The 22,284-nt window shown below is 42.4% G+C and overlaps 1 protein-coding gene across 3 annotated transcripts in view; it reads right to left on the reverse strand.

Annotated features, from left to right (window-relative positions):
• Positions 1 to 12,085: 12,085 nt before the first annotated feature.
• The window catches only part of LOC122928577 (sulfotransferase 2B1-like), a 139,808-nt gene continuing 129,609 nt past the window's right edge, over positions 12,086 to 22,284 (reverse strand). For all 3 annotated transcript variants that reach the window (XM_044281556.1, XM_044281557.1, XM_044281555.1), the window contains exons 5-7: positions 21,625 to 21,719; positions 14,393 to 14,573; positions 12,086 to 12,457 (exon numbers count right to left, since the gene is read on the reverse strand). In XM_044281556.1, coding sequence (XP_044137491.1) covers positions 12,342 to 12,457; positions 14,393 to 14,573; positions 21,625 to 21,719 — 392 coding nt within the window. In that variant the 3' untranslated portion in view covers positions 12,086 to 12,341. The remainder of the gene's footprint in view (positions 12,458 to 14,392; positions 14,574 to 21,624; positions 21,720 to 22,284) is intronic.

A 22,284-nucleotide genomic window follows, 5' to 3' on the forward strand; every position in this document is an offset into this window, starting at 1 on the left:
TAAAAAATGATGTTTTTTTGCAAACATTTTGTTAAATTTCGATTTAATATAAAAAAATGTAAAAATGTCAGCAGCAATGAAATACCACCAAATAAAAGCTCTATTAGTGAAAAGAAAAGGAGGTAAAATTCATTTGGGTGGTAAGTTGTATGACCGAGCAATAAACTGTGAAAGTAGTGTAGTGCAGAATTGTAAAAAGTGGTCTGGTCATTAAGGGGGTTTAAGCTAGGGGAGCTGAGGTGGTTAAAGGGAACCTTTCACCAGTTTTATGGTGTCCTAACTAAGGGCAACATAAATAAGTGACTGATTCGCTTAGCAAAATGCTGGGTCACTTTCTTTAATTGACCCAGTCAATCTGCCAACATCTTGTATTGAAAAGCTCCAGCTGATAATGATGAGTCATGAATATTCATGAGCTTCTGACTCTCCCCGCCCACCTGCTGCTGAATTATAGTTTGTTTCCATAGGAATCAGCAGCAGGTGGGCAGGGGAGTGGCTATAGCTCTGAATTAAATATACGCTGGACTCAATGACATCACGCCGGACTCGAATCAGCTCATTAGCATGCAACATCTTTGTGTGTATATTATGAGGTAACCATCTGTCACACCAGTAAGTGAATACATCTAAGGTACTTTTTAGTAGTTAATGATTGTATATAATTAGTTAGATTATATAACCAAATATCCACATGACAGGTTCCCTTTAAGTACAATTCTTTATAGTAAGTGCAACCTAACACTGCACTTTTATTTTTGTACATAACTGTACTTCACCAGGAAGTGCCTGGGCACTGTGCTCTGACGTTAACGAGACTGCCTGGCTGGTCACACCTCCAATACCTGTAGGCATCACTTGTTGAAGGTTTGCAACCATGTCTCTTTTGTCTTGATGATGTACTGGAAATTTTAGTCAGACATTTTGTATGATTTTAAGTTGATTCGTTCCCCAACTTCATGTTAATGCTGTAAAGAGATCTGTCTCCGTACAGCATTAAAATATATGGGCTTCGCAGAGGCAAATTGTTAAGGCCGAAGTCTCACGAGACTTTGGTGAACAACTTCTGCCTTCGATTCTACATTTTTAAAAACATTTTAAAACAGCAAGTTGGCTTTGTACAGAATCCCTAACGCTAGTGTGAACCCACCCTTACATAAATAAAAAAAGGATACATATTGGGTATTGCCATGTCTGTAACAACCTGCTCTATAAAAATATCACATGAACTAACCCCTCAGGTGAACACTGTAAAAATAATAAAAGTGCAATTTTTTTTTGTCACCTTACATCACAAAAAGTGTAATAGCAAGTAATCAAAAAGTCATATGCACTCTAAAATAGTGCCAATCAAACCGTCATCTAATCCCACAAAAATGAGACCCTACCTAAGATAATGGCACAAAAATTAAAAAACTAGGGCTTTCAGAATATGGAGACACTGAAACATAATTTTTTTTTTATAAAAAAATGTTGTTATTGTGTAAAACATAAATAAAATAAAAAAGTATACATATTGGGTATTGCCGTGTCTGTAACAACCTGCTCTATAAAAATACCACATGATCTAACCTGTCAGATGAACATTGTAAATAACAAAAAATAAAAACTGTGCCAAAACAATTTTTTGTTATCTTGCCTCATAAAAAGTGTAATATAGAGCAACCAAAAATCATATGTACCTTAAAATAGTACCTAACAAAACTGCCACCTTACCCCGTAGTTTCCAAAATGAAGTCACTTTTTTGGAGTTTCTCCTCTAGGGGTGCATCAAGGGGTCTTCAAATGTGTCATGGCAGCTTAAAATTAACTCTGCTTTCCAAAAACCATATGGCATTGCTTTCCTTCGGCGCCCTGCCATGTGCCCGTACTTCAGTTTACAACTACATGTGGGGTGTTTCTGTAAACTACAGAATCAGGGCAATAAATATAGCATTTTGTTTGGCTGTTAACCTTTGCTTTGTTTAGTGGAAAAAAATTGATTCAAATGGAAAATCTGCCCAAAAAGTGAAATTCAGAAACTTCATCTCCATTTTCCATTAATTCTTGTGAAACACCTAAAGGATTAGCAAAGTTTGTAAAATCAGTTTTGAATACCTTGAGGGGTGTAGTTTCTAAAATGGAGTTTCTACTCTAAGGCCCCTTTCACACGAGCGTGTCCAGATAAGGTCTGGATGTGTTGCGGCAAACCTGCGCGAGTAGGTACTCAATTGCAGTCAGTTTTGACTGCGATTGCGTTCCGTTGTTCACTTTTTATTGCGTGGGTGCAATGTGTTTTTGCACGCGCGTGATGAAAAACTGAATGTGCTACCCAGACCCGAACTTCTTCACAGAAGTTAGGGTTTGGGTTAGGTGTTGTGTAGATTGTATTATTTTCCCTTATAACATGGTTATAAGGGGAAATAATAGCATTCTGAATACAGAATGCATAGTACAATAGGGCTGGAGGGGTAAAAAAAAAAATATAATATTTCTTTTTTTTAACTCACCTTAATCCACTTGTTCGCCCAGCCAGCATCTCTTCTGTCTTCTTCTTTGAGGAATAGGACCTTTGATGACGTCACTGCGCTCATCCCATGGTCCATCACATGATCTTTTACCATGGTGATGGATCATGTGACGGACCATGTGGTGATCGCAGTGACGTCATCAAAGGTCCTTTTCCTGTGCACAGCAAAGAAGACAGAAGAGAAGCCGAGCTGCGCGATCAAGTGGATTAAGGTGAGTTTTATTATTTTTATTTTTTTTAACCGCTCCAGTCCTATTGTACTATGCATTCTGTATTAAGAATGCTATTATTTTCCCTTATAACCATGTTATAAGGGAAAATAATAATGATCGGGTCCCCAGCCTGATCGTCTCCTAGCAACCGTGTGTGAAAATCGCACCGCATCCGCACTTTCTTGAAAATCACTGCTCGTGTGCACAGCCCCATAGAAATGAATGGGTGCAATGCGTTCACGTCATGCATTGCACCCGGGCGGAAAACTTGCTCGTGTGAAAGGGGCCTAAGAGTGCATCAGGTGGTCTTCAAATTTGTTATGGCAGCTTAAAATTAACTCAGTGAAATCTGCTTTCCAAAAACCATATGGCATTCCTTTCCTTCTGTGCAATGCTGTGTGCCCGTACAGCAGTTTACAACCACATATGGGGTGTTTCTGTAAACTGCAGAATCAGGGCAATAAGTATTGAGTTTTGTTTGGTTGTTAACCCTTGCTTTGTTAGTGAATCAAAAATTGATTAACATGGAAAATCTGCACAAAAAGTGAAATTCTGAAATTTCACCTCTATTTTCCGTTAATTCTTGCGGAACACCTAAAGGGTTAACAAAGTTTGTAAAATCAGTTTTGAATACCTTGAAGGGTTTAGTTTCTAAAATGGGGTCCATTTTGGGTGGTTTCTATTATGTAAGCCTCACAAAGTGACCTCAGACCTGAACTGGTCCTCAAAAAGTGGGGTTTGGAAATTTTCTGAAACATTTCATCCCTAAAAAAATAAAATGGCATTCCCAAAATGATCCAAACATGAAGTAGACACATGGGGAATGTAAAGTAGTAACCATTTTTTGAGTTATTACTATCTATTCTAAGGGCTCATGCACACGACCATATGTCTTGCGGTCCGTTTTTTACGGATCTGTTGTTCCGTTTTTTGTTTCCTTTGTGTTTCCGTTTCCTCTCCGTTTGCTACACACTGTATACAGTAATTACATAGAAAAAATTGGGCTGGGCATCACATTTTCAATAGACGGTTCAGCAAAAACAGAACGGATACGGAAGACATACAGATGCAATTCCGTATGTGTTCCTTTTTTTGCGGACCCATTGACTTGAATGGAGCCAAGAACCGTGATTTGCGGACAAGAATAGGACATGTTCTATCTTTTCACGGTACGGAAATATGGAAATTCTAAAACGGAATGCACACGGAGACGCTTCAGTTTTTTTTGCTGAACCATTAAAATGAAAACGGCCAGTATACTGAACGCAAAGTACTGTCATGTGCATGAGCCCTAAAAGTAGAGAAATTTAAATTTGGAAATTTGCTAATTTTTCCAAATGTTTGGTAAATTTGGTATTTTTTTTATAAATAAAAATGTCATTTTTTTACTCAATTTTACCACTGTCATGAAATACAATATGTGACGAGAAAACAATCCCAGAATGGCCTGGATAAGTAAAAGCGTTTTAAAGTTATTACCACATAAAGTGATAAATGTCAGATTTGCTAAAAATGGGCTGGGCAGAAAGGTGAAAAATGGCATGGTCCTGAAAGGGTTAAACTTTTAATATGGTGGGGTTTTTTAAATAATTATTAGCCCGCTTAGGGGGCTAGTACGTTGGATCTTTTGATCCCATTCTCCTATTCACCCTAAGGGCTCATGCACACGGCCATTGGTCGGCCGCTCCGTGCATTGGGGACCGCAAATTGTGGTCCCCGATGCACAGGCAACATCTGTGCGGAATCCACAGATCCAGCAACTTAAATAGGTCCATGAATTTCGCAAAAAAAAATAGAACATGTTTACAAGGCAGAGGGAGCCTGAGGGGTTAAATGCCTCAAAATAATCATACAGCTTTTCTAATAATCAGTAGCTAAGGTTTTTAGACTCTGTACAAGTGTGTTTGCACTTTAGCTACTTGTAACAAGATTTGTGAGTATGGAATTTGTAGCACAGCCCTGATTCTGAGGTTAGGCCCTTGTTATATGCGGTCTTCTGTAGATAAGGTAGCAGGATGAGGGGGAGAGGCCTCAGGTTAGTCAAGGCAATTCATGTGGCTCAATTATGCATTTTAACTCTTGGTGTTACTATCTAAAGGGACACTAAACCTGAAAAACAAGAAAAATTAAGTTTAATCTGCTCTGGATGTTGGGACATCTAGAAATCAGTTAACCCCTTTGCAACCTCCGTCATGTATCGTGTCTTTAAACATGGCGCCCACTCACGCGTACAGCAGATGCCATAGCCACTGGAATTCAGGTCAATTTTACCACTTAGTGAATGACAAAACAAAACAAAAAAACTGTGGCAGAATTACGTTTTTTTTTCCACTTCCACAGCATTTGGAATTTTTCCCCTCTTTCCTACTACATTGTATGCAACCATAAATGGTGCCATTATAAAGAACAACTTGTCCGACAAAAAAATAAGCCCTCTTGAGGTTATTTGAATGGAAAAATGAAAAAGTTATGACTCTTGAAGGCGGGAGTAAAAAACTTGCTTGTTCCACTAATGCCCCTTTCACGCTAGCGAGTTGTCCGCGCGGTTGCAATGCGTGATGTGAATATTCCAATAGTCTGCTGACTATAATTCCTGTTTCTGGTCTTATATTAAAATATAACTTTTATTTTCCTTTTATTAAATACTATATTTAACATACAAAAAACAAAAAAACACACTCTTTTAAAATGTATATGGAGAGCTTGGACCTGTGGGCTCAGTATTCGTATTGGCTGATTAATCAGTGGGACATTCTCTCATAGATATCATGGACTTCTCTGTATTTAATTGTGTAATGACACTTCAGTGCCAGTAGGTGTCACCCCGACACCAGGCAAACGCCGTACTTGGTAATAGTGTTAGGTCCGCAACTATGTATCTATTGTGTCCCTCACTGCTGATTACACAGTTACTATATTCATTCCGTCTTTCTAATCTGGCCCTCACACAGGTTCAGCGTCTGCAGATCGCCTCTCCCTAGTCCATCTTCAGCCCTGCCATCCTTATTAAAATCTTACAGACACAGCTCCCCCAACATGTTTCACCGCAAACACGGCGTCTTCAGGGGGATGGAGCTACTATCAACGCCGTGTTTGCGGTGAAACATGTTGGGGGAGCTGTGTCTGTAAGATTTTAATAAGGATGGCAGGGCTGAAGATGGACTAGGGAGAGGTGATCTGCAGACGCTGAACCTGTGTGAGGGCCAGATTAGAAAGACGGAATGAATATAGTAACTGTGTAATCAGCAGTGAGGGACACAATAGATACATAGTTGCGGACCTAACACTATTACCAAGTACGGCGTTTGCCTGGTGTCGGGGTGACACCTACTGGCACTGAAGTGTCATTACACAATTAAATACAGAGAAGTTGGGGGAGCTTTTCCAGGCTCCTAGCAAGCCAATCCAGCTAGGTATTCTACAGTACTGGGAATGTGCCAACTCATAAATTTAGGCTGCTCTGGCATTCTTCATTCTGCAAAGATGTAATGGAGGCCACAGTTGGTACATACATTCTCTATACACTACATCCATAAATGACAGATTTCAGCGAGATGGTCTGGCTGGTCACACCTCCAGTACCTAACATAGTAACATCGTATATAAGGCCGAAAACAGACATTTGTCCATCCAGTTCGGCCCGTCATCCTGCAAGTTGATCAAGAGGAAGGCAAAAAAAAAACTGAGGTAGAAGCCAATTTTCCCCACTTTAGGGGAAAGAAATTCCTTCCCGACTCCATTCACAGAATCAGAATAACTCTCTGGATCAACGACCCCTCTCTAGTAGCTATAGCCTGTAATATTATTACACTCCAGAAATACATCCAGGCCCCTCTTGAACTCTTTTAGTGAACGCTCCATCACCACCTCCTCAGGCAGAGACTTCCATAGTCTCACTGCTCTTACCGTAAAGAATCCTCTATGTTTGTGTACAAACCTTCTTTCCTCCAGACGCAGAGGATGTCCCCTTGTCAAAGTCATAGTCCTGGGGATAAATAGATGATGGAAGAGATTTTTTCTAAAGTGAATAACCCTAATGTTGACAATCTTTCAGGGCACTGTAGTCCCCCTATTCCAGTTATTACTTTAGTTGCCCTCCTCTGTACCCTCTCCAGCTCTGCTACAGTATGTTTGCCTTGTTCACAGGAGCCCAGAACTGTACACAGTACTCCATGTGTGGTCTGACTAGTGATTTGTAAAGTGGTAGGACTATGTTCTCATCACTGGCATCTATGCCCCTTCTGATGCAACCTATTCTCTTATTGGCCTTGGCAGCAGCTGCCTGACACTGGTTTTTGCAGCTTAGTTTGCTGTTCACTAAAATTCCTAGGTCCTTTTCCATGTCAGTGTTAGGCCTCATGCACACGACCGTTGTGTGCATCCGTGGCCGTTGTGCCGTTTTCCGTTTTTTTTCACGGACCCATTGACTTTCAATGGGTCCGTGGAAAAATCGGAAAATGCACCGTTTGGCAGCCGCATCCGTGAGCCGTGTTTCCTGGCCGTGAAAAAAATATGACCTGTCCTATTTTTTTCACGGCCAACGGTTCACGGGCCCATTCAAGTCAATGGGTCCGTGAAAGAACACGGATGCACACAAGATTGGCATCCGTGTCCGTGATCCGTGGCCGTAGGTTTTAGTTTCATACAGACGGATCCGAAGATCCGTCTGCATAAAAGCTTTTTCAGAGCTGAGTTTTCACTTCGTGAAAACTCAGATCCGACAGTATATTCTAACACAGAGGCGTTCCCATGGTGATGGGACGCTTCTAGTTAGAATACACTACAAACTGTGTACAAGACTGCCCCCTGCTGCCTGGCAGCACCCGATCTCTTACAGGGGGATATGATAGTACAATTAACCCCATCAGGTGCGGCACCTGAAGGGGTTAATTGTACTATCATATCCCCCTGTAAGAGATCAGGGCTGCCAGGCAGCAGGGGGCAGACCCCCCCCTCCCCAGTTTGAATATCATTGTGCGGCCCCCCCCTCCCCTGTTGTTAACTCGTTGGTGGCCAGTGTGCGCACCCCCCTCCCTCCCTCCCTCTATTGTTTTAATACATTGGGGCCAGTGTGCGCGCGCCCCCCCCAACCCCCCCCTCCCTCCCTCTATTGTTTTAATACATTGGGGCCAGTGTGCGCACCCCCCCAACCCCCCCCCCCTCCCTCCCTCTATTGTAATAATAGCATTGGGGCCAGTGTGCGCACCCCCCCCCCCCCTGATCATCGGTGGCAGCGGAGTAGAAGATTTTCATACTTACCTGGCTGCTGCGATGTCTGCGTCCGGCCGGGAGCTCCTCCTACTGGTAAGTGACAGCAATGCGCCGCACAGACCTGTCACTTACCAGTAGGAGGAGCTCCCGGCCGGACACAGAGATCGCAGCAGCCAGCAGCCAGGTAAGTATGAATCTTCTACTCCGCTGGCACCGATGATCGGGGGGGGGGGGGGTTGGGGGGGCGCGCACACTGGCCCCAATGCTATTATTACAATAGAGGGAGGGAGGGGGGGGGTTGGGGGGGCGCGCACACTGGCCCCAATGCTATTATTACAATAGAGGGAGGGAGGGGGGGGGTTGGGGGGGCGCGCACACTGGCCCCAATGCTATTATTACAATAGAGGGAGGGAGGGAGGGGGGTGCGCACACTGGCCACCAACGAGTTAACAACAGGGGAGGGGGGGCCCACTGGCCACCAATGAGTTAAAAACAGGGGGGGGGTCTGCCCCCTGCTGCCTGGCAGCACCTGCCAGGCAGCAGGGGGCAGTCATGTACACAGTTTTTTTGTATATTCTAACCTGAAGCGTCTCCATCACCATGGGAACGCCTCTGTGTTAGAATATACTGTCGGAAATGAGTTTCACGATGTAGCTCATATCCGACAGTATATTCTAACACAGAGGCGTTCCCATGGTGATGGGGACGCTACAAGTTAAAATATACCATCGGATTGGAGAAAACTCCAATCCGATGGTATAACAGAACTCCAGACTTTACATTGAAAGTCAATGGGGACGGATCCGTTTGAAATGGCACCATATTGTGTCAACATCAAACGGATCCGTCCCCATTGACTTGCATTGTAATTCAGGACGGATCCGTTTGGCTCCGCACGGCCAGGCGGACACCAAAATGACTTTTTTTTCATGTCCGTGGATCCTCCAAAAATCAAGGAAGACCCACGGACGGAAAAACGGTCACGGATCACGGACCCACGGACCCCGTTTTTGCGGGCCGTGAAAAAAAACTGTCGTGTGCATGAGGCCTTACTCAGTGTTTTACCATTTAGTATGTAACAGTGATTTGCATTATTCCTTCCCATGTGCATAACCTTAAATTTTTCAGTGTTAAACCTCATCTGCCACTTATCTGCCCAAGACTGCAATCTATCCATATCCCTCTGTAGTAGTATACTGTCCTCTTCCGTGTCAATTACTTTACACAGTTTAGTGTTATCTGCAAAAAAATTATATTTTACAGTGCAAGCCTTCTACAAGATCATTAATAAATATATTGAAGAGAATAGGGCCCAATACTGACCCCTGAGGTACTCCACTAGTGACAGTGACCCAATCTGAGTGTGTACCATTAATAACCACCCTCTGTTTTCTATCATTGAGCCAGTTACTTATCCACGTAGAGACGTTTTCTCCCAGTCCGAGCATTCTCATTTTATATACTAACCTTTTATGTGGTACAGTGTCAAATGCTTTGGAGAAGTCCAGATATACGACATCCATTGATTCGCCGCTGTCTAGTCTAGAACTTACCTCCTCATAGAAACTGATTAAATTAGTTTGACATGACCAATCCCTCATTAAGCCATGCTGAAATGGCGTTATTTGCTTATTTTCATTGAGGTACTTCAAGATAGCATCTCTTAGAAAACCTTCAAACAGTTTACCCATGACAGATGTTAAACTTACCGGCCTATAGTTTCCGGGCTCTGTTTTTGGACCCTTTTTGAAATATTGGCACAACGTTTGCAATGCGCCAATCCTGTGGAACACTCCGTCAGTATAGAGTCCATAAATATCAGAAATAAGGGTCTGGCTATGACATTACTTAATTATCTTAGGCTACGGGGGTGTATGCCATCTGGTACTGGCAATTTGTCTATTTTAATCTTTTTAAGACTCCACTGTACTTCTTCTTGGGTCAGACAGGGCCCTTTTAATGGGGAATTTTTACATTCTGCATTTCATCTGACAGTTTATTTTCCTCAGTGGAGAAAAAAATATTTAATAGATTTGCTTTCTCCTCATCGCTCTCTGCAACTCCCCCATCATCACTCTGTAAAGGGCCGACACCTTCAGATTTATACTTTTTACCATTTATATAATTGAAGAACATTTTAGGGCTAGTTTTGCTCTCTTTGGCAATTAATCTCTCGGTCTCTAGTTTGGATGCTTTATTTGTTTTCTACATATTCTATTTTTTTTTCTTCTAGTTTGTCAGTGCTTCCTCGCGACCCTCCTGTTTTAGTCTTTTTTTTATTTTATTTATTGCTTTCTTTACAGTACAATTTATCCACATTAGTTTCTTCTTTTACTTATCCTTTTATTCCCATAAGGTATATACCTCCCACAATTAGATTTTAGGATGCTTTTAAAAATATCCCATTTTGTGGCTGTTTTTTTTAATTTTTGAGGACTTTGTCCTGTTTTGCATCTGGTCAAACTGCCAGTTCGGTTGATGTACTGCTCCAAATCAATGTTAAATGAATACGTGCACGGAAAGATCAAACTGAGACACACACAGCTGTAGGTCAAAGCAAGATCTCTAGTTTATTGTGGAACAGATTTCATTATATAGGGCAGCAAATATAGAACAGGAAGAAGCGGGGGAGGTAAGGTGGTGTATATCTTTGCTGTTTGCTAAAAACTATTTTCTGTCACATCTATGTGCCAGAGGAAGTTTCCCCCTCCCCCTTCCAGATGGGGGAAGCTGCTTGCTTAAGATGAATAGAAACTGTCTTGAGGCACATAATGAAGCATGAAAGTAAGATTTTTGTTCTAGGTGTTGGCGGGGTGCCTGGCTGCCACTTTAGCTAAAGTATAGTTCTAGCAAGTATCCATTTTGTCTCAATATTCCATAACAGTCCCAGTTAGTTAGGCCTATGGCCTCTCTTAGTTGGCTAAATTTAGCTTTTTTGAAGTTTGGTATTTTTGTTCCTCCCTGAAGAAACACTCTTTTGAATGATAATTGGAAGGTTATTACATTACTTTACAAGAAATGCGATGCAAAAATGAATCAAGCCAGCAAAGGAAGCAAAATAGACAATACAATACATTAGTAAGTGCTTTGTATTAAAGGGGTTCTGCAGTTTTTATAAACTGATCGGTGGGGGTCCGACACTCGGAACCCCTGCCGATCAGCTGTTAGAGAGGGCAGCAGCGCCGCGGCCTTCTCGCTGTTTACAGCAGACCCAGTGATGTCTAGTATCAATGGCCTGGGCGGGGCTAATCCCCATTTAAGTGAACAGAGCTTAGTCCAGCCCAGGCCATTGATACTAGTGGTGACATCACTGGGCCTGTGGTAAACGGCGAGAAGGCCGCAGCACCGCTTCCCTCACTAACAGCTGATCGGCAGGGGTCCCGAGTGTCGGACCCACGCCGATCAGATGCTAATGATCTATCCAGAGGATAGATCATCAGTTTAAAAAGACTGCAAAACCCCTTTAACTTTCTCTACATGCCATTTTCTCAAGTGAGACAACCCCTTTAAATTATAACTGAACTCCACGCCAATCCAGACTCCTGGCTTATGCACACTGCAGCCAGATTCAAAAAAGCTTACAATGTACTGCTTAATCTTCAACATACAGACTGCTGCTTCTCCTCTACTCTTTCCCCAGGAATCCTGTATTACCTGACATGGATCGGCACGCTGGCACGTATACTGTGTTTTTATGACTGCAGAATTAGATTTTGGTAATATATGCATGTGTGAAAAGGTGTAAAATAGATGGCAAATCCCACTGATGAAAAGGACCATGCTTAAAAGGGGTTGTCTGGTTTCAGAGCTGAACCTGGACATATCCCCTTCTTCACCCAGACAGCCCCTCTGAGATGAGCATTAGAGCATTTCCTGCTCCAATGCCCTTCCTTGCCCTTTACTGAATCAGTGTTTTTCAGCAGATCAAGTGACGGACTGGGTCTCTGCTAGGTGAAGGCTTCTACCTAGCAATGTTCCTGGAGATGTCAACGGCACTAGGTGGGCTTTAGGGCTGCAGTAGCCTGTAAAACAGGCTAGGGTAGCGCTAAAGTCCATGTGATGTACAACGTGTGCTTGATGAGCTGAGAGAAGGCTGCAATGCTATTACTTCTGGGTGTCGAGCCCCCACAGATCAGTAGAAAAGTCTTGGATAAGCATCTAAGTCTGTTTAAGCATTTAATAAAACTGCAACATTAAAACATTTGTTACACTTGGCCAACTTCCCTTTTTTTGTGAACAGTTTGCCCCAAAATCACAGATGCATCTAACTTTTTTTTGTTTCAATCGCCATAGTTTTTTTTTTTTTTTTTTTTTTTTTTTATGACATTGTCTGAATTCATGGACAGTTGACAACCTTTGGTAAAACATATTTAATCATGCAGGCACTTCTGCTAAATAGAAATGTCATAACTTTATGATTGCTCCCAGAAAAATTTTATATTGACATCTTTCATCTTCTCTTGGTAGACTTTATCGAAGTACTCACTTTGAGCTACTGTAAAATGGTTCTTCCAATCACCAGATATTCCTGCAATGATAAGAACATCTTGAATTATTTGTCTGGTTGTCTACATGGCTATAGAATGCCTTTATAGAATAATATTGATTTTCAGAATTGCCTTATCAAGCTCTATGAGAAAATGCGTGTCTGTTCTCTCTTATTTCTGTATTTAGGTAAGTAACTGGCTCAATGATAGAAAACAGAGGGTGGTTATTGACGGTAGACACTCAGATTGGGTCATTGTTACTAGTGGGGTCGGTATTGAACCCTATTCTCCAATGTATTTATTCATTATCTTGTAGATGGGTTGCACAGTAAAATTGTTTGCAAACTGTGTAAAGTAATTAAAACAGAAGAGGACAGTATACTGCTACAGAGCGATCTGGATAGATTGGAGGCTTGGGCAGAGAAGTGGCAGATAAGGTTTAACACTGACAAATGTAAAGTTATGCACATGGGAAGGAATAATGCATGTCACCAGTACATGCTAAATGGTAACACTGGGTAAACTGACGTGGCAAAGGGCTTAGTGATTTTAGTTGATGGTAAACTTAACCGTAGCCCACAATTCCAGGCGGCTACTGCCAAAGGCAGTAAGTATGGGGATGCTTCAAAAGGGGCATAGATGCCCATGGTGAGAACGTAACTCTGCTACTTTATATATCACTAGTCAGACCACACTTGGAGTACTGTGTATAATTCTGGGTTCCTGTGCACAAAAAAGAAATAGCAGAGCTAGAGGGGTTCAGAGGAGGGCAAGTGAATTAATAACTGGAATGGGTAGACTACAGTACCCAGAAAGATTGTCAAAATTAGGGGTATTCAGTCTAAAAAAGGGATGGCTGAAGGGAGATCTAATAATCATGTATAAATTGTATGGATTTGTTTTCACGGCATTCACTGTGTGGTAAAACTGACCCATGCCCTTCCTTTTCTGGGTCAGTGTGATTACAAAGATAGCACATTTATATATTTTTTCTTGTGTTTTTAATATTAAAAAAAAAAAAAAAACTTTGGAAAGAATACATTTCTTTCTTTTTATTGCCATATTCTGACCACCCATAACTTTTTATAGTTATATCTACTGTGCTGAGTGAGGGATAATTTTTTTTGCAGGGGGTTCAGTAGCTTTTATTGATACCATGTTGGGATGTGTGTGAATTTTTTTATCACTTTTTATTTAATTTATTTATCGAGGTGAAGCAACAGAAAAATTGCACATTGGCCATTTGGCTTTTTTTTTTCATTGAATTTTTATATTTTTAAATATTTTTAAAAACTTTTTTTTAACTTATTTTTAGTCCCCCAAGGGGACTGCTCATACAATTGTTAAATTGCCATTCATGTTTACATATGGATTTTTATCCATTACGGAATACAAAATCAGTATATTCCAATGCAGTGTGGTCACTAGCAGGCTTGCATTTGGAATATACCAGTAATAGTTGTATTTCAGAAAGGATTTAATGCAATGATGCTACGATTGCAGTCACAGAGGGTGTGGTCATGACTAGGCCAGGGGGAAGGAGAAATGGGGGTCTTCTTACATCCCAGGCAAGTACCAGTTTCAACTACATTCACACCCTTAGGATGCTCTTCTTTAATAAGCTATTTGCTCTGGTAAGTGACAGGATGCATTAGGATGACAAATGTGAAGGTGGGGAGGATACTAAAACTAATGAGCCAAACGTGTCTGTGAATTACACTCTACAGACATATCTTGTGGCTGGGAGAAGTTTTCACGGTGGTGTTGACCAGATGGAGAAGAGAAGGTAAAGTGAAGACTTCAATCTAGAATTTGACCTGGGGCCCATATGACCCTAGTGACAGTCCCTGGGTTAAATAGAATTAAAAATATTTGGTAATTATGATAATGAGATTACATTGCTGATCATATCTACACAAAAATATCTGGTTACTAAATATATTTTGGCAGCAATATGCTAGAAAAATTTAATGTACCTTTACGCATGAATTGTCCTTTTGTAAGGTCCATTATATCCGGGGAAATTTCACTCCAATTTGACATTTTGTTTTCCTTCATAGATTTGAAGGATGAATGTTTAACAACTAAGTCAATCTGGGCATCATCTAACTCCTGTCCCCAAAATTTACAGATTCTCACAACACTGCCACGGAGATCCTGAAATAAATATTTATATGCAATTATATATAATGTATAACTCACATCAAAGTATTAATTCTTTAGACAAGTAATGAGAAACCTTCTTTATCATCAGAAATTATTAAATGAACTCTGTTTAAAATGTAGAACTGTACAGAAATAAATTATATTCCAAATTCATTTTCATTAATGCTGTTAGGATTACGCTGGGTTCACACCTGAGCGTTCGCGATGGAGCGCTCTGTATGCGCAATTGTACGGGCGTTTGCAATCGCGCATACAGAGACAAGCGAACGCCCATTGTCGCGCGTTCCCGGAAGTCTATGCACGGGAACGCGCGACAAGACTCCCCAAAGAAGCTCATGTACTTCTTGGGGCGTCGGGCGTTTTACAGCGCGATCGTACGCGCTGTAAAACACCCAGGTGAGAACCATGCCGATAGGGAAGCATTGGTTTCTCCTTGCTGAGCGTTTTACCGGGCGTAGGAACGCGCTGTAAAACGCTCAGGTCTGAACCCAGCCTTAGGGTTGAGTGATCCCGAACTGTAAAGTTCGGGTTCGTACTGAACTTTACAATTTTTTGACCCCGAACATTTCAGTAAAAGTTTGAGTTGTGATTGGCCAGTGCATCATGTGACCCAGCCTCTAAATAAGCTGGAGTCACATAGCGCCGCACGTCACTCAGCTCTTACTAGTGTAGGGATAGGACGCTGCTGCTGTGAGGGACAGAATAGGAAAGAATCTGATATCAGAACTTGTTAACTATGCGATCTACAGCAATTTTTTTGCAACATGCAACATTTTTGTACCCTGCCCTGAGCCCAGTGACACAGAAAAATAAGTTTTATCCGTCTGTTAGTAAGGTGGGCATCGGCGGCCATTTTGTGCAACAATAATTTAATCCTGTTCTTTTAGTTCAATGGGCAACATATACCCATTTTTTAAGTGCACCTGCACTGCATATGTGCCAGGGAAAGGGAATATAATATAGGTAATCCGCCTGAGTTCAGGGACCCAGGGGGTGACATATTCAAAACATTTTCTGTAAAGTACCCCTGTGCTGCATATGTGAGTGTAATCAATTCAGTAAATCCATCTGTTAGATTCTGGGGGGACAAATACATTTTTTTTTTTCTCTAAAAAGTACATTTGCGTCCTGCACTGCATTTGTGATAGTGAAAGAAAATCCGTTAAATCATCTGTTTCACTGTCAGTGAAAAAATATATTTTTTCCCATAAAGTACATTTGCGGCCTGCGCTGCATTTCTGACAGTCCAATAAACCGTTAAATACAGCTGTTATATTGTGGTTTAAAAAAAACACCCTTTTTGTACTAGATAGTATATTTGTGGCCTGCGCTGCATTTCTGACAGTCTATTATAACGGTTAAATATTGCTATTATATTTTAGTTTGAAAAAAATACACCCGATTTGTGCTAGATAGTACATTTTCAGCCTGCGCTGCATTTCTGACAGTCCAATAAAACAAGTCAATACTGGTGTTACATTGTTGGTTGACAAATTCACATTTTTTGGGACCGTGAAGTAATTGTGACCTCAAGAAATGTTTCCTCTTTATAACACCAGCACTGCCTTACTGTCAATGAACTTAATTGTTAACTATTGGCCGTTACATTGTCGCCTGACAAACCATCTGTTAGTTTGGTGGGTGAATGAAAAGAATGAGCGATGTGGCCCTTGTCGTAGTGCTGCTGGTGTTGGTGGAGCTCCTGTTGCAGGGAGAGGATGTGGTCGATCTGTGCCAGCTACACGCACAAGTGAAACACCTTCCTTAGGTGCAAATAGGCGACAGAACCTGCAGCAGTATTTGGTAGGCCCGAATGCCGCTCTACGAATTGTGAGGCCAGAACAAGTACAGGCGATAGTAGATTGAGTGGCTGACAGTGCCTCCAGTTCCTTCACATTGTCTCCCACCCAGTCCCCTGCTGAAAGATCAGAATTGGCACCTGCAGCCGATGTCAATCAGTCTTCCACTTCACCCCTTGCAAATCAGTCAAGCAGTTTGAGCCCTAAGTCATGCAGCAGTCTCTTCTGCTTTTGAAGACTCTGCTAGCAGGGTTTCCCAGGGCCATCCACATAGCCCTGCCCCAGAAGTGAAAGAGATTGCACCGATGCCCAACCACTTATGTTTCAAGATGTGTACATGGGAGGACCACTGCAGCAAGTCTCGGATGATGAGAAAACATAGGTGCCAACAGCTGGGGCTTTCTGCAGTGTGCAGACCGACAAGGAAGGAAGGGGTGGAGACTGGTTGGAAGATGATGTGAAGGACGATGAGGTCCTCGGCCCCACATGGAATCAAGGTCATGCGAGTGACCTTAGTAGTTCGGAGGAAAAGGCGGTGCTCGCACAGAGCCACCAGCACATTAAAAGAGGGAGCAGGGTGCAAAAGTGGAGCGGCCATCCCCTAGACAGTACCCCTGCTACTGCCCACCGCACCAAGGGACCAAGCACACCAAAGCCAGCTCCAAGGAGTTTACTGGCGTGGCAGTTCTTCAGACAATGTGATTACGACAAGACACAAGTGGTTTGCACGCTGTGCAATCAGAGCCTGAAGCGAGGCATAAACGTTCTAAACCTGAGCACGACCTGTATGACCAGGAATCTAAGTGCAAAGCATGAACTGCAGTGGAGTAGACACCTCAAAAACCAAGAAAGGTCTCTGGCTCCTCCTGCTTCCTCTTCTGCTGCAGTCTTGGCCTCTTCATCACTCTCTGAAGTGATAGTGGCACCAGCCACCCCGCAAACAGAGGATGTGCCAGCAACGCCATCACCTCGGTCAACAAGCATCTCCACAATGTCCCATGGAAGCGTTCAGCTGTCTATCTCCCAAACACTGGAGCGGAAGAGGAAGTACCCCTCTACCCACCCGTGATCCCTGGCCCTGAATGCCAGCATTTCCAAAGTCCTAACCTTTGAAATGCTGTCATTCTGTCTGGTGGACACGGACAGTTTTAAGAATTTGATGGCGGTGGCTGTCCCACAGTACGTTGTGCCCAGCCGCCACTACTTTTCCAGACGAGCCATCACTTCCCTGCACAACCAAGTGGGGGACAAAATCAGGAGTGCACTGCTCAACACCATTTCTGGCAAGGTCCACCTAACTACGGATACGTGGACCAGTAAGCACGGTCAGGGACATTATATCTCCCTAACAGCACACTGGGTAAATGCAGTGGTGGCTAGGCCTGAGGCGGATATCAGTTTGGCGCATGTCCTTCCACCACTGAGGATTGCAGGGCGTTTCTCTTTGCCTCCTGTTGCTTCCTCCTCCTACTCCACTTCCTCATCCTCTACCGCCTCCTCATCCAGTCAGCGTAATACCTTCACCACCAACTTCAGCACAGGCAGGGGTAAATGACAGCAGGCAGTTTAAAACGTATCTGTTTGGGGGACAAACCCCACACCGCGCAGGAGCTATGGATGGGCATGGAACAACAGACTGATGAGTGGTTGTTGCCAGTGAGCCTCAAGCCCGGCCTGGTGGTGTGCGATAATGGGTGAAATCCAAAACTTATTATGTTACTACACTCTTTTACCCCGCTACCACCTGTCAAGTGTACTTATTTTGTCATCCGGTATAATTTTACTTCACATTCTCTATTATGTGCATTTTCTAGGCCCGTTTCATGTTTTTGCTGTAGTTTCCTATGTACACCAGCAGGTGGCAGCAATGTGTGACCAGGAACTTAATGTCAGTTTAGCATATCTAGACTGTAACAGTACATTCCAGTTTAGCTCCCCCTTTATGAGCAGAGTGGGCTGGCCCATGTCCTGTCTCATAGGGAGGGAAGGAAGTTCAGTTAGTGTACCAGCCACCCCGGCTAGGGGAAGGCTGTGTTGGTAGGAGCTCCCAGTTCTAGGGATCCCAACCCAGGATCCTGTCACGGCTGAGGCCAAAGATCTCCATTCCCAGTCTGAGCCCTTCAGCCTCAACTGGTTGACAAGCAAGCAGTCACTTCCAGTCCTCCAGGAAGAGCCATTCTCTGTGAGCACAGCTGTGAGTAACTATCCAGAGACCAGGAGATGCCAAATTCCTCCTAAGCTAGTCAGTCCCATACCAAGCAGAAGATAGACAGAGCAGAAGACAGATTCCTATTACAGAGCCATAAGCAGATGACTAATCCTGCAAGAGAGCTCCAGACACATGCTAGATGCAGAAGAGATATTGATCCCTGCCATACATTGCCAAATACCTGCTGGGACCTAAAAGACTAATGCTGTATCTCATATGGATTAATGTTGCCTTCAGTAAAGACAAGTTGAATTATACTTCAAGTCTGGATCTCATTCATTCCTCAATTACTCCTACTAGCAACACTTATTTATTGCAAGTGAGCCAGGATCCAGGAGTGCAGCCGTACCAAGGTAGGAGACACCGTTGACACTATACCTACTACTACACAGAGACTTTACACCACTCTGGCATTCCTCACCTGGTACGTGAGTTACAACACCTTAAAGAGCCCTGAGACTGTAACCTGCGCACCCTGCAATTGGAGTCAGAAACAAAAACTATTAAGTATCATTTACACCTGACCCAGTCAGTGCATATTACTGCAGTAGCAGCTCTGGGCCTAGCAGATTTGACGCACATCCCTTGCCCGGCGCATGTGCTGAATTTGGTGGTGCAGAAATTCCTGAAAAATTACCCCAATATGTCAGAGCTGGTGCAGAAAGTGCAGTCTGTCTGTGCGCTCTTTCGGCGCCGCTTCCACCTACACCGCCACATCCACCGCCTCCTCAACCTCCTACTCCACCTAGATCAAGATTCTTTTTTATTTTTGCATATTTTATGTTATTTGAAGTCATTTCCCTATCCACATTTGTTTGCAGAGCACTTGCCATGCTCTTAACCACATTTTGCTGCCTTTTGCAGCCCTCTAGCCCTTTTCCTTTACTTTTTTAGAGCCATTTTATTGCTTCAAAGTTCGGGTCCGCATTGACTAAAATGGGGTTCGGGGTCAAGTTCGGGTCCCGAATTCGAACTTTTTTGCGAAGTTGGGCTGAACCCGGCAAACCCGAACATCCAGGTGTCCACTCAACTCTAGTTAGGATACATTCATATGACAATGAAAAACATTTCTAAAATATTAGTTTTTTTAATGGGCCGTGAATAACAGCTGTCAAAAAATACCACATGTCCTATTTTGTCGTATTCACAGATTGACAGCCCCAATACAATTCAAGGGGAGCTTTTTAGTCAGAATGATTTTTATTGAAATATCACAAATAGATATCGGTTTCTACATAAATGATACAAATTATATGTGGATTATTCATTACATGTTATTACTTGCATAACATTAGTGTACCCACATTATGGTACATTTTATATCATGTCTTGTCGATATATTTTATTTTCAAAAGAAGGTAGAATATAGTTAACCTACCAAAACATTTTAACATTTGCTGTTACAAACTTTCTTTTGTCATTTTTTATTGGTTGTTTTTTCAGAAAAACATCCATGATAAAACAACTGTAAATGGGCCGTTTTGCTATTTTAATTGTCATGTGAATGTACCCTTAGGTTAGCGAGTTAAAGAAAGGGGTCCTCATTCCCTATTCAGAGTGGCGAGCACAGCACAGTATACCACAGTTGTGATGTCTGTCAAGGATAAACTGTATCAGACTCATTAACCTCAGATGATTTTTTTATGTGGGTTGGATATTTTGGCCGAAATGTCTATACCTTATATTATATATTTATAATGTTTGCAGGGTTCATTCTGGCCTTGTGAAGTTGGAGGAGAATGGAAGATTGCTACTTTGTGTCATGTGCTCAAACAGTGTTGGGCAGCCTATCTGTTATAATAGTATCGGCAAAACCAAATATGTTTGTGGTTGTGTAAGATGCCATGTGCACTGTCTCTTGGAAATTTCTCATCAGCTACCAGAAAGCTACTCTGTGATAATGAGGAGCAACAACTCCAAAACAGGTCTCTCTAGAGATGGGTGTCGCTGTTTTGGCTAGCTAAGGCATAATTGTCACAACGCTATGCTGACCTGTTCATGGACAGGTCCTTGTGAACTGTGGCAATCCTGGGAACCATGCAGTGAGAGGGTGGGGTCTATGCAAGCACTGCCCTAAAGTGGACATTCGTGGTCTGTTTTGGGGGATGTTGTCAGAAGGACAGTGCTTGAATGTTTTCTAGAACTGTTACTACCCAATGAAGTTAACTGTGTCATTTTATGTATGTTGCGTTAGGCATTGTGTACTAATACTTATCATAAACACCCTTTTTTGCGGGTGTTGTGTCTTTAATAGATTACTGCTGGTTGTATTACATGTTTTTTATGAGCTGCCACTTGGGCTGCACTGCTCCTAGTTACAGGTGCAAATGATAGAGTGTAGTGCCACATTGTGTGGTTCCTGCTGAGATATGTATGTGGAGCTATAGAGAATACAGTGTGTCAGATGTGGCTGCGAAAAGCTGCAAATGTACTGACTGAGAGCTGCAATAGCAAATTGCCTTTTAGCCACACTAGAGCTTTTAATTCTACAGTCCTGTTGGGTGGTGCCAACCGGTCATCTTAAGCAGCATTGGCCTTGGCCTTGCTTTGGACTGCTACGCCTTCAGCTTCCTGGAGAGTGCATATACTACAGGCTGAGAAAGGCCCTAGAAAATACTGCTGTTGTGACCAGAGACTAGGAGAGAGCCAACTTAAGGTGCCCCCCTGAGTTTAATTTTTGTGATATTCTGAAAGAACCTTTGATGACCACAATCAATATGATGTATGCCATCACTGAAACACTGCAACCAATATGTGTGCCCTTTATGAAAGCCTGTACTGATTCCACCATCAACCTCCAAGCCCTTTGCCTTTAATGGACAGTGTAACTGCCAAGCATTGTACTTATTGTGAATGTAACCATCAAGCATTGTAGCCCCTGTTGGAGCAAAGTTGTTATAAGCTTATTGCCCCATGTCTGCCTCTTCACTGCTCCATTTTCAACTGAGGTCCTGTACTGGGGTCTACAGACAAATCCACAGAACTGAACTTCTTGCATACTGGTACTTGATGCTGCCCCATACAGCCTTATTACCTGCATAAGCTCTTCATATGTGATTATGAAGAATCTGCTGTCATCTTTCATTTGCATCCAGCCTTTTACGTGGTCAAAATAAGATCCAAACAGAACTGAAAAATAATGGTTAAGCTTTATTAGCAACAATGACAATAAAAGTTAATGTTTCTTCCTAAACTAAATTGTTATTGCAATGAATAGGTAAATTGTCTGTTTGTCACTGGCCACAAAATAGTTAATTTCTGGAGTAAAGGCAATAAACAATTGGGGCCCTTCTGGGCCATATAATTAGAGCTTTCTCTTGAACAGAACAGAGTGAGACTTGACATGTAACATTGGTTGTTACAGGCTTCGATAAAAGGGCAGATGGGGTTATCCAAACTGCACATCATCCATCCTCTATGGTAGGGGAAAATGAATAATTTACTAATCATGGTACTTGTCACTTTAATAGATAACTGTCCAGTTATAAACACAGAATTTTCCTAATGAACTGCTGGACCACTCTGACCCAGAGCCTGGCAATAAAAAAATATGGTTGGGGCCAGGTCTGATATCTTGGTGTGTGTTCATTGTTCCTTCTACCCTCAAGGAAGGAAATAGACATGGATTGTGTTTGGCCAGCTTCACAATAATTATGTGTCAGTCAAACACTCATTCAGAGGACTGCTATCTCTC

The sequence above is a fragment of the Bufo gargarizans genome, chromosome 2, assembly GCF_014858855.1.
Source record: "Bufo gargarizans isolate SCDJY-AF-19 chromosome 2, ASM1485885v1, whole genome shotgun sequence".
In the NCBI taxonomy this organism is placed as follows: Eukaryota; Metazoa; Chordata; class Amphibia; order Anura; family Bufonidae; genus Bufo; species Bufo gargarizans.